The sequence below is a fragment of the Gobio gobio genome, assembly GCF_949357685.1.
Source record: "Gobio gobio genome assembly, chromosome: 20".
NCBI lineage: Eukaryota > Metazoa > Chordata > Actinopteri > Cypriniformes > Gobionidae > Gobio > Gobio gobio.
The window spans coordinates 6,594,904-6,608,294 of record NC_137113.1 but is presented as its reverse complement, the minus strand read 5'-3'; the positions used below and the strand labels follow the sequence as shown (position 1 = coordinate 6,608,294).

General features: G+C 36.7%; 2 protein-coding genes across 2 annotated transcripts in view; one reads left to right on the top strand and one right to left on the bottom strand.

Annotated features, from left to right (window-relative positions):
• Positions 1 to 6,066, top strand: part of dhx32a (DEAH (Asp-Glu-Ala-His) box polypeptide 32a) — a 26,558-nt gene extending 20,492 nt beyond the window's left edge. The window contains exons 7-11 of the mRNA XM_079846053.1: positions 1,694 to 1,885; positions 1,960 to 2,100; positions 2,181 to 2,371; positions 4,517 to 4,707; positions 5,738 to 6,066. Coding sequence (XP_079702179.1) covers positions 1,694 to 1,885; positions 1,960 to 2,100; positions 2,181 to 2,371; positions 4,517 to 4,707; positions 5,738 to 5,912 — 890 coding nt within the window. The 3' untranslated portion in view covers positions 5,913 to 6,066. The remainder of the gene's footprint in view (positions 1 to 1,693; positions 1,886 to 1,959; positions 2,101 to 2,180; positions 2,372 to 4,516; positions 4,708 to 5,737) is intronic.
• On the bottom strand, positions 5,986 to 13,391 carry bccip (BRCA2 and CDKN1A interacting protein). Its single transcript, XM_079846068.1, has 7 exons — positions 13,230 to 13,391; positions 13,037 to 13,111; positions 12,803 to 12,883; positions 11,958 to 12,047; positions 11,669 to 11,856; positions 9,169 to 9,334; positions 5,986 to 6,367 (listed from the first exon to the last, which is right to left on the bottom strand). The coding sequence occupies exons 1-7, from the start codon at positions 13,359 to 13,361 to the stop codon at positions 6,197 to 6,199; spliced, it is 903 nt and encodes a 300-aa protein (XP_079702194.1). The 5' UTR covers positions 13,362 to 13,391; the 3' UTR covers positions 5,986 to 6,196.

Sequence of the window (13,391 nt, the reverse complement as noted above, 5' to 3'; positions counted from 1 at the left end):
GTGCGCTATTCATTGATTGTGAGCCGCTCTGGAGCGCTGGATTGGGGATGCGTGAGCCTGTAGAAGCGCAACAGCGCCTGTGTTTTCCAGCGGTTAGATCAGCACGTTCAAATCAAATGTGCGCATTTGTTAGACAGGATATATCAGTTCTGACTGGATCTCTTCCCTAATCGTCCCTCCCTAACATTTTCGTCTCGTTTTTATTTATTGACGAAAATGACAGTTGATTTCCGTCATAGTTTTTGTCATCCAACCCTAGTTTTTATTTAGTTATAGTCTCGTTTTCGTCAGTGAAAAAAGGTAGTTGAAGAAAATTATTCGTCAACGAAATTAACACTGCTGCACACGCTCCTCCATATAATGGCAGTGAATGGCGACCAGGCTTAATCTTTACAAAAATGATACAAAAGTATCACGCAATGATACAGTGAGACGCGCGCCATATATGGAAAGTATTCAGGAGGCATACTATAAGGTTTTGCGAGGAAGAAACCGTATTATTCAGTCAAAATACTGAGCTCAGCCGTTACTCTGTGCACGTTCCTGTGAGTGTGTGTGAGCCGTCATGGCGTGCGGGACGTTTTTTCACATTTCTGCTTTCGAGGTCCGAAAAAGATAGACGGACATAAGGCATTAGAACAACAGCAGGCCAGGGTGGGGAAAAGATGGCTTTATTTTCATTTCAGGGTGAACTATCCCTTTAAGGTAGCCTGACGTCGTCATACTCAATTCTAGTCAGAATGTGAGTCTGATTCTGCTCCGTTGGGCTGTGATTATGGGGCGTGTTTCAACCGAACCAGGAAAAACCTCAATTGGATAGACCTACAACCAATCAGAGCAACGGAGCGACGCATAACGTTAGTTGTCAAATGTCAACAGAACTCAACTGCACTGTGTTGCCATGTCCGCGGGTTGAAGCGACCCCAATTATGTGATATACAGACCCAGGAATGCGAATTTTAGCTGACAGCCCTGCCAAAATAACACATATTTTACCCCCCAAATGCCTTTTTTCCCGGAGAACCCCCCCTGGACAGCTATTGGGCTTGTTTTTGGCTAGTTTTGAGGAACGTTAGCAATTGGGCGGGTTTTGTTGTAAAAACTTGGCAACCCTGTACCTGCACGCACGCTGGAATAAGTAGCCTAACATTAGAAGAAAAAGATGAGTGTAAACGATCTTTGCCGGTGTTGTAAAAAAAGAATTTAAGGATACACAGAGTACTTACCAACATGATCATCATTTCTGAGAGAAATAGTAAAGGTGAATGCATTTACGAACAAGTTCTCCGTTTAGGATTAGAACAAACTTAACCCAAGCACCTTTGATGACGTGGATGATTACGTTAATGTTGATCATCTGTCCATCATCGTCTAAAGCCCGCCCTGACAATTTCATTGGTCCGAACAGTTTCTGTTCGGGCATAATTACTTCTCTATGGATCAAGTCCAGACCGAACTGCCCGAGTAAAAATGTTGTGGGCGGGGCTAAGTTCGCCTGGCATCCAGGCTACCTTTAAGGCTTTAAAAGGCTAACATATTCATACTAGAAGCCAAAAAACTTCAATTTTGATTTCATGGGGACTTGCCAGGAATTATTGCCTACACTCATTTCATTAGTCAGCACATGTTTAATAAGTCACAGGAAGTACAGAAGGACACATTTGCATGATGATTGTCGCTTTACAATTTCCAGATCCCGAGGGGCTCATGCAGGCGTTGGAGGAGCTCGATTATCTCGCTGCTTTAGACAATGATGGAAACCTGTCAGAGATGGGCATCATCATGTCCGAGCTTCCTCTGGATCCACAGATGGCGAAAGCTTTGCTGGCGTCCTGCGAGTTTGACTGCGCTAGTGAGATGCTAACCATCGCTGCAATGCTCGCAGGTAATGTTTTAACACCTACTGGAGAAAGGGTATCATGTTTTAAAGTGTTCAATACGTACATCTGTTTCCATCAGCACCAAGCTGCTTCATTGAGCCTCCTGTTGGGATGGTAACAGAAGTCATGCGGTGCCATATGAAGTTCCAGCATCCCGAGGGCGACCACTTCACCCTGATCAACATTTACAACACCTTCAAACGCAGCCAGAAGGAGCCATGTGAGCCGACACACTTTGACTAATGAGCGCTCGGGTGGAGGAGCGAGTCGAGTGAACCGTGTGTGCTGTGTCTCTGACAGATTTCAGCCAGGAGCAGTGGTGTGAGGAGTACTTCCTGTGCTGTGCCGCCCTGCAGACGGCAGACGCCATCCGAGCCCAGCTCACAGACATTCTGAAGAGGATCGAGCTTCCCATTTCAGAAGCAGCCTTTGGCACCAAGACCAACGCACTCAATATCAAGAGGGCGCTGCTCGCTGGCTACTTCATGCAGGTCTGTATAGTTTTTTTATGTCTTGTGTATGTTTATATCATTTCTCTTCATCCCCTATGGGACATAAGGCTTCAATGAGCACTCTCCATTGTATTCGGTCCCTGGCAGCATGTTGGGCCTCTCCCCACAGGTTCATCTGTTCCAGCTCTTGTCACAGGTGGTTTTGGGTCTCCCTGGTTTTCTTTTACCAGGTGGTTTCCATCTTAGGGCGACTTTTGTGATGCTGTCCTGCTCCATCCTTAACACGTGTCCTAGCCATCTCAAGCGTCTGTGTGTAATCTCCTTGGTGATACTCCAGCTACCCGTGTTCTTGTACAATTCATTGTTGGGAGATGTTATTAGGCCAAAAATATGTTTATATACTAATTATAATGTTTTTTGTTTTACTATGTATATTATACATCAATTTATGTTATATTATATTTATATTATACATCAATTTGTATATTATACATAAATTCCCATAAGTTGAGCTCTATTTGTTTTATAACCCTTTTTCTATAAATGAACAGAGCTCAATTTTTGTTATTAATTTTGTTAAATAAATATTTTTTATTAATTTCCACTAAATTTTGCACACAAATTTTGACCTATATTTATTTTTTCTTTTATTTATTAATTTCCCCTGAAGTGCACTTAAAATGTTAGTAAAGTTTAATAACCATTTCTTAAATAGATGAGTTAAATGTTTTAAATTTTTTTAATACATATTATATATTTAATTTATTAATTTCCATAAGTTTACAATTTTTGCAAGTTATTTTATTTTCCTTTTTTTCCTAACCATTTGTCCATGTGTTTTGAGCTCTATTTATATTTATACAGTTATTTAAAAAAAGTATTTATTTAATTAATTTATTCATTTCCCTGATATCCACCTATAATGTTAGTGAGTTTGTATAACCATTTTCCATAAGTTTTATGCTTTATTTATATTTACATATTTAAAGAAATGGTTCATTCATTCACTGTCTACTATTAAAGGTCTATTTAAAATGTTAGTAAAATGTAACTTTAAAATGTGTTAGGCCCGCTAAAATTTCGTTCCAAGGACGGTAACGAACTGCAGTTGAAGGTCGCTGCAAAATGGATTTAATTATTATATTCTTTATCTGACTCCATTTTATCATAATTTCGAATTTAACATAAAATGCCAATTGGTTGTTTGGTCATTTATATTTAATAGTTAGTCACACATTTAATCATTCCGTTTTAATGACTCCGTACTGGAGATAGTTAATAATTACAGAGTAATTCAGAAAGGATAAAAAATGTAAGGTAATGTATAATGCCAATTACATAATCAATTCAAAGATAATCCATACACAACATCAAATACTCTGTAGCAAATATATTGAGACCTGACTTCTGAATATTACGTAACGCAGGGTGTCAAGACACTTTCTGTTACATCGCTTTAAGTAGTTCAGACCAGACCGAAACCTCTTTCAAATGGAAACACAAGATAACAAAGGGAATTGAAATTGATCCAATCTCCCATTTGCCTGGATTGAAAGAAGAGACCAAAGCCACACCCATCATAATATGCTAAATATCTTTAAGCTCTAAAAACTCTTATTAACTTCTTGTATACTTCTGTGGGGACGAGACTTTTGTACCAGTCGCACTCAGACATTACTGAGACCTTTCAAACGATATCAAACACATATAAAATGTTGAGTGGGATGTGGGAAATTTAGGAGAAGGGAAATACATGTAAATTAAGGCTATTTTCAGTTGATTCGCTCAGTGTGACGTCGGCTGCGAAAAATGTCCTCTCAGTGAGTAATTGTTTTCCACCAGACATCTTGGTGTTATGCAAGTTTTCGCAATGTTTATCTTTTTTTTTTGTTTTATGTAAATGTGTTTTCATTTTTCTGTTTTACTATAATTTCATTGCCCTTTTCACATTATTTTTCCAGAGCCCTTAAAGTTTAAAGGCTGCTAGTTGTGCCATTTTATGAGAAACATTTTCCAGTTTTGAGATTAGAACTAGTACAATATACCAAATATATCTTTTTAATCAGAATATTTCTGTATTGTCTAAGAACTCAGTGTGGTCTCATTTAAATATGTTTTGGGCTTGAATATGAAGCGTCCCTGATGTGTTTGATGAAGCTCTCTGGCGTCTCCTGTGTTCTTCAGATCGCCCGAGATGTGGACGGCTCCGGGAATTACTTCATGCTGCTGAATAAACACGTGGCTCAGGTTCACCGTCTGTCTGGTTACGGAGCAAAAGCTCATAAACTGGGTCTGCCGGAGTGGGTTCTGTTCCACGAGTACAACCTCTCGGACGACAACTGCATTCGGACCGTCACACAGATCTCACCGCAGGCGTAAGTTTGTTCTTCCTACTCCTACAACTAATGTATGTACGTAAAGACACTCTTCTTCTGACTCAAGCTTGCCCACTGCTACAAACATTATTATGCCACATCATCCAGAGTAATCATGTTTTTTGATGTGTCATCATTAGTAATCTGGATTTACAATAGAGAGCTTTTCAGATTACACATCCCTTGATGTGCATGAGGATTAAACCAGATCAGATGCAGCTCACCGTTGCTATTTTTGTACATCTATTCATTTAGCAGATGTGTAAACACAACCATTATGAACATCCTGGATATTATAAATGTTACAATTCTGCTGTCCAGAATGCAATACTAGCTTTGTTTTTTATTATTATTTCTTAATGAATTAAGCACAATGAACATTTGATGGCAGTTTATAAAATAAAATAAAAAAGAACAGACAAGTACAGAGAATTTCATTAAGATGCCTGTTTAATTCAGCCAAGGTGTCCAGTTCTCATCTTTGGAAATATAAACACATTTTTATACCTCTAATAAAATGCTGTAATGTCTTCCCAAGAGTTAATGAATATTGCAGTAATATTGTTCAGAGTTATTAATGGTTTTGAAAGAAGTCTCTTCTGCTTACCAAGGCTGCATTTATAGGATCAAAAGACAATAATATTGTGAAATATTATTCACATTTAAAATAGACATTTTCTATTTGAATATATTGTAAAATGTAATTTATTCCTGTGGTCAAAGCTGAATTTTCAGCATCATTACTCAGTCTTCAGTGTCACAAAATCATTCTAATATGAGGATTTATTATCAGTGTTGAAAACAGTTGCACTGCTTCATATTTCTGGTGGAAACCATGTTTTTTTTTTTTTTTTAGGATTCTTTAATGAACAGAAAATTCTAAATGATAGCATACACTTTATAAATTGGCTTTACTTTCCCTATTGATCAATTTAATTGTAGTATTCCTTTCTTTAAAACAAAAACAGACCAAAAAAAAAAACCCTGCATGCTTGCATATTTTCAGTCTCGTTCCCTTCTGTGTTTTCAGGTTCATTCAAATGGCACCACAGTACTTCTTCTGTAACCTGCCCTCTAGTGAAAGTAAAGAGATCCTGCAGCACATTCTGGACAGCGACCGTACGGGACATGTGAGAGCGAAGCCTCAACCAGCTGCGCCAGAGACGGAGGAGGCCGAATCACATGACCGGTGTGTCATACAGTGACCTCATGAAAACATGCGTGTGTAAATAGTGTTTAAATGTTTTGTATTGTTACTTCTGAAAAGACACTCAAGAATCTTGTTTGGGCCATTTATTTTGTGGGTAATTTCAACTGATTATGTACAGAATTAATAAATTATTTCACTGGTTTGGGGTGATTTTGTTGTCAAACTGTTTTGTGGCCAGTTTAAACTTTTTTTTTTTTTACGGCCTGGGACATTTAACATCATCGAAACTCTTTCTTGAACATCGTTTAAAAATAAACCACAAGAAGAGCAGAGTTCAGTTCAAACGGAGAGATATTCAGTCATTTTAGCCATGATGGTTCCCATCCGGTCCATCGGGATCACCATCACGGTGCGGAACGGTTTCAGCGGTACGTCGTCATACGACCACTTTCCCGTCGCACAGGAATCGGCCTCGTCCTGAACGGAGTAGCTGAACTTCAGCGTGGCTTGCTGTGACAAAAAGAAATTGTGTTTAAGGTCGAGCCAAGACTAAATGTTAATGTTTTTCTGCATGATAAGAAATTCACAAAGTGGGGGGAAGAATCGTTCACAATTAAACCAAGAATGTGTATTAATAAACAGGGTTTCAGCAGGTTTTATGAAGTTAAATTTAAGAAATTTACGGACTAAATGGAAGGTAATATGTTCTCTAAATGTAAATGGCTAGAAAGCACACAATGAGTTGTGCATTAGCAACACTTCAAAGTTTGAAAATAAAATTTCCAACAGATCTCCATTACTTTTTCATTAATTTTACAATAAAAATAGCTTATATTTGAATAGCTCTGCTCCCAAACACTACAATATGGAAATAGCTTTTACTGATCATCACACTGCAAAAAAGATGTTCTTTTTCAGTAGTTTTGTCTTGTTTTCCAGTGCAAATAAATCAAGATACATTTACTTGAGAAGCTAAATGACATGAGAAATCTTGTGAAAGTGATTTTGTGGTTAAAAGAACAACAAATATCTGCCATACCCATTGACATTTGTTCTTGTTTTAAGCATAAAATCAATTAATTTCTCAGAAATCAAGACTTCATTTTCTTAATTTTAAATATCAAGCAAATGTATTGATTTAAGGATGTTTAGATATTATTTTTTTGCAGTACATGTAATTTCATTTTCTAACTTAATTTAGAGCCACAGGATGAAATCCTGTTTAAATTAATTAATTGAAATCGAGAAAAATACAAATTAACAGCAATTTATTAAAAGTTTAACATGAAATACATGTTTTTTCCATTTTTGGGTGAACTATTTACTCACAGGAGGGTGAGACTATGAGGACTCAATTATCATTTTTGGTAAACTGTCCCTTTAAGTGTACTGACCCATCCTATTTTTGACTTATGCCGGGTGCACTGTGCGATTTTGGCCGTCTGAGACAAATTTTTCAAATCCTAAAAGATTCCTCTGATCCTAGGCTAAAAAATGAATGAAATGAAATGTTCACCAGCAGCCGATTAATGACCGCTGCGATCAAATTTTACATTTACAGTGTCAGATTTGGCACACAGTCCTGCAGCGTTCTGCAATTATCTTCGTTTTTTAAGACAAACTATGACCAAAATGAGTGCTAGAGATTTCTTTGTAGACACCATCAGTCCCACGTGTAATGCAGCTCACTGTCACCGAACGCGTCATTGATTGATAATATATATATAAAAAAAAGTTCTTGCGTGTGTCCGTTTTTAGCGCGCCTTGACTATCGTACAGTCTGACATTAATGATAAATTAGATCTTACAGTGAGGATCGCCTGACAAGGAACAAACGGAACGGACTATTATATATCGCACAGTGCGGCTTTATTCATCCAAAAGTTGACAAACTCCATTAAATTTTTTTAAATTACCATTTTGTAAATTCCATTTTTTTGAATGGATTCTGCGATTCCGTACCCGTTTCCTGAATCACAGAAATCATATTAATAATTTAATTCCAGGATATTCAATTTAAGACGTTCTGCTCCAATTTAAGACCGGTGGAAACTAGGGATGCACCGATACCATTTTTTCAGAACCGATCCGATATTTAAAATTCTGAGTATCAGCCGATAACGATACCAATGCAGTTTTGTTTAAATCTATGTAGAATTTCTATACCTCAGTGTGATAATCACTCTTTTGTGAGTTAAACACAATCTACTAAATACAGACAACTTCATTATAAAGAAAAACAACAAATTATAAAAATAAATCACAATCTATGACAAAAATACTACTATAAACTAGATTATGGATAAACTAGATTAGTGAATAAAAAGCACAAAATGTTACTCTAGAAAAATCACAAGTGCACAATAATTGTAGAAAATCTAAACATTTAGTGTGGGGGGGGGGGGGGGGGGGCATAAATGTGAATAAGTAGCTCTAAATCTGGTAAAATGTTGTACAATACATTAATGAAAAACAAGTAAATATATTTATAGATCTAGGGCCTATACTAAGAAATTAAGACATTTATTTTAAATGTATAACGCAGCTTTTTAATGAGGCAGCAACATCATATAGATGGGGCAGAACAAGAAAGGCTATTAATAATCTTTCATAGCATAAAGGTATTATAATACTAACAGCTCCAATAGAGAGCGCGCCGCTCCGTCCGCATTGAAAAGTTCAACTTTAAAACACAAAGGGAAGATATATCAATGCGTAGTGTATCTATGCAATATTTTACTGAGGCGTTTCTTTTAACAGTTTAACACTTCAGTTACCGCGTGTGAAGGACAACACAATCTCTAGTCCAGTGTTGTGATCTAACACACACCCGGTAGAAAGTAATGTTAACACGATTTACAGCATTAAACTCCAGCAAGATAAAGTCAAGTTATGCAAAACCATAGAGCGTTATATACAGATCAAGCGTAATAATAGGAACACTGAATCATCTTGGAGAGAGTGTCATCGTGTTGACTGTCATAACCGTTAAAGCTGAATGGAGAATGCCTGACAGACGCAGCGGAGGGAAGCACTCGCGTAAACTTGAATTTAATTATTAAATATTCATCTGTACCTCACATTAAACTATGGAATGGAACACTTTATATGGTGCAAGAAGAAGAGTTGATGATGCTTTATAATGTTTTTGTGGGGCACTGGGGCTGAACAATAACAGAATATTATACGCACAGTATCGGATTTGGATCGGCCCCGTCTGATCGATACCCGATCCGGCAAATAATGGCAGATCGGAGCCCCCTAGTGGAAACCCTGGATAAGGCAAATGTCACTTATGCTTTCATAACTACCTCATAGAAGAACTCCTCCTCATCGTTCACAAACCGGAGCTCTTCTTTGGGTTGAGCTTGACCGGATATGCTCTTCTTGGCTGGTTTACAGGTTTTGCTGATCATCAGGCAGAACTGGCATTTACCGCTGGGTTTATTGGTCCTCTGTGCTTCGGCCATTTCCTTCCTGCAAAACCCAACAGCAGCATTATCATCAATATGTGTTAAATAATTGCATCTCAAACCAGATCCACCTCAAACTTGTTCTGTCAAGCAGATATTGAATGTTCTGGCAACATGAGAGTTTAATAATTTCAGAAAACATTGTATATCAGTGGACACATTGGTCATAATTATGGCTCAATATTTCCAGATGTATACAGGAGTTTTGGGGGATGTAATTTGGCTTATCTAAGAGTTGACCCATATAAGAGACAATGTTAAATAAGATCCTTATAAAGCCACATGATGGAATTAGTGCCTGACACAACATGAGAGCATCACTAGAGTATCAGTAACAGTGACAGATATTATCCTCTAGTAGGATGACAGTAATGAGTGACGATGCAAAAACTGTACATGGTAAGTATTATAGTGCCCCTATTATGCTATTTTAAAGGTTTCTCATTTGTTTTGGAGTCTCCTACAATTGGTTTACATGCATCCAAGATCACTTTCATTTTCCTATAATATACCCTACCGGTCAAAAGTTTGAAAACATTAAGGTTTGTTTAATGTTTTTGAAAGTAGTCTCTTCTGCTCACCAAGGCGGTGTAGTAAAACAGTAATATTGTGAAATATTATTACAATTTTAAAGAACTGTTTTCTATGTGAATATATTATAAAATGTAATTTATTCCTGTGATCAAAGCTGTATTTTCAGCATCATTACTCCAGTCGTCAGTGTCACATGATCCTTCAGAAATCATTCTGAGATAACTTATTATTATCAAAATTATAAAACGTATTTTATTTATTAATTATTATTTTTGGAAATCATGATATACTGCTATTCAGAAGTTTGGAGTAAGATTTAAGCCTCTGGGGCTCTTCGGTCATTTCTGACCCGAATTTTTAAAAATGTATTTTTTTAAAAATCGTAGCTTCATCGGAATGGTCCGAAACTTGGTGACTTTATTGGTACTTGGTATATGAACACCCAAAAACATTGGGTACAGGATTTGAAAAGACTAAGTGGTCGTAAAAAAAAGTCACACTCAGGACCTTCGGGTCAAAAATGACCCCCATAGGAAATGAATGGGAAATTGGCAAAAATATGAAAATACAGAGTTCTTTTGTGCAGACAATCTACAAATCAGCCAGGATGCAGAAAAAAGGACTAAACAGTGAAGGGGTGAATCTCTAAAACATCAAGAGTGCAAAACAGACAAAAAAAACTCACACACATAAAAACACAATTAGCTTTTGGAATGGCACGCGTTAATATGTGTGTGCGTGTGTTTTTGTGTGTGAGTTTATTTGTCTGTTTTGCACTCTTGATGTTTTAGAGATTCACCCCTTCACTTTTGAGTCCTTTTTTCTGCATCCTGGCTGATTTGTAGATTGTATGCACAAAAAAATTAATTTCCCATTCATTTCCTATGGTGGTCATTTTTGACCCGAAGGTCCTGAGTGTGACTATTTTTTACGACCACTTAAGACTTTTCAAAGCCTGTCCCCAATTTTTTTGGGTGTTCATATACCAATAAAGTCACCAAGTTTCGGACCATTCCGATGAAGCTACATTTTTTTATTTTTCCAAGATCCACTATAGTGATAAAAATGCTCAATGTGTCCACCGGATGGCACCGATCTCATTAAAAAATTGCTTTCATGAGGCCTAGGCTTGACTCTAAAATGAAATACAGCTTTAAGAAAAAAGAAAAAAAAACATTATATATATATACATTTTTTATTATATTCAATGGGAAAAAATGGGTCATAATTATTTCATAAATATTCATTATAAATCATAAAATTATCTCAAAACACCAAAAAAGAAAAGAAAAAATATTATTGAACAAAAATATATTTCATTGATTTTACTCAAATCTTTTTTATCTTAATCCCGCCCTCCGGGTCATTTTTGACCCAAAGGTCCTGAGTGTGACCCATAAATGAACCCCAGAGGGTTAAAAATATATATAATAATAATACTTTTATTCAGGCACATTAAATTGATAAAAAAGACATTGACATAATAAATACTGTTCTTTTAAACTTTCTATTCCTCAAACAATCCTAAAAAAAAAAAGAGTTTCCACAATAATATTAAGCAGCACAACTGTGTTTAACATTAATAATAATAATCATAAATGTTTCTTGAGCAGCAAATCATCATATTAGAATGATTTCTGAAGGATCATGTGACACTGAAGCTGAAAATTCAGCTTTGATCACAGGATTTTTTATAATAATATTTTTACTTTTTAACCATTTGAATGTTTTAACCCGATTTCGTGCTGTAATTATTTTCAGATCCACACACTCCCTCTGCTGGTTACAACTATTGAACACTTACTGGAGTTGTTTGTGCAAGGGTAGGGCGATCTGTGGCGGGACGTTAACGAATCTCTCGCTCAGCAGCAGCCCGACTGAGTGTCCGCTACCCGACAGAAGCTGCTCAAACTTCTCCTGGACATCCAGGGAGCTGGAACTCACACACTGCTCAATAATCATGTCCTTCAGCTTCTCCAGACACTCCACACCCTGTTCAACACACACACACACACACACGAGACAAACTGCCATCAGAAAACCACACAGGAACACAAACAGCTTTATTAATATGAGTATGGTCAGTCTCTGACCTGTCTCTCTGTGAGGTTGACCATGCTGATGAACCCAAACACCTCATCTGGGTCGCCCTCATCATCACTGTCCTCCGGTACCTCCGCTTGCTGGAGCAAAACAGAAAATATTCAAAAACATGCATTGCAATGATATGATCATTAAGTATACGACCACTATTTATCCAGATGTTCGTTACAGTTGATGAATATTATAAATAGTTATCAATGTATTTTAAAGCAGGGGTTTTCAATCTTATAGATGCCACAGACCCCCAAATATGGTCATTCTATATGATCAGCAATATATTTTAGCGTATAAAGACCCAATTTGTACTGTAAAGTTTTTTTTTAAATAAATATGTGAATGTACAGTGAGTATATTAAATTTTTCCTAGTCACTATAGCACTGTACTATTAGATGCACTTTGTTTATTTTAATCAATTTATTTATTTACGTCTTATTATGCGTTTCTCTAAACCTTTCCATGGACTCGCCTCCTGATTACAATTAATGCACATAAAATACTAATAAATCTGTTTAATTGAAATGATAAATGTGAATATATAGTTAGTACATTAAATTAATTTATTTTTACACTTTTTCCTACTCACTATAGCACATTCGATGCATTTAATCTTTAATATATATATATTATTTCATTCTTATTTTTATTATGGATTTATTTTTATATTTTTGTCTAAACCTTTCCACGGTCTCCCTGGAGCCCTCAAATTACAATGAATGCACATAAAATGGCTGTAAATCTCATAATGAAATATACAGCTATCAACAGTACAAATTAAGAAAGGAATTTTTGCACACACAAAAAAAATATTCTAATAATTATTTAAATGAGTCTCACCCTGATGACACTGCCAATGTGATTCTGCTGAATGATGATGTCAGTGAGATCAGAGATGTTCACGTGAGATTTCAGGAACAGCTGGAAAAACAAAAATATACATTTATATTATGTATGTACGTAACGTGTACACATATTCGTTGCCATTTTTAATCTCTGCTGAAGTGCAAACTGTGCAATGTAAATAATATCTGTATATTCAGTGCAACGCAAACACTGCTGTCTGTAACTTACCTGTTGCAGAAGGGTTTTAATGCCATGAAAGTCGTTTTCAGATATCGTGTGTGCTTCAAAGTCCACGATGACCTCCTAAACACAAATCAAAATAAACATGTTGCTCACGAAACAGCGTGTTTACACGCAGAACCAGCATGGCCTGCACACCACGATGTTTTTGGTTGCAATAACAGTTAAAAAAGCAACTCACCTCGTTTATTTCTTCTTCTGAATGTTCACTGCCCTCGTCCCCAGAGTCTTCCAGACCCTCGTCCGAGCTTTCATTGCTGTCTTGGGGGTTTTGACCCGTTTCAATAGCTCGCCGCTTCGCAGACGAAGCCATGCTGCTCACTACAGTACGCAGGAAACAGAC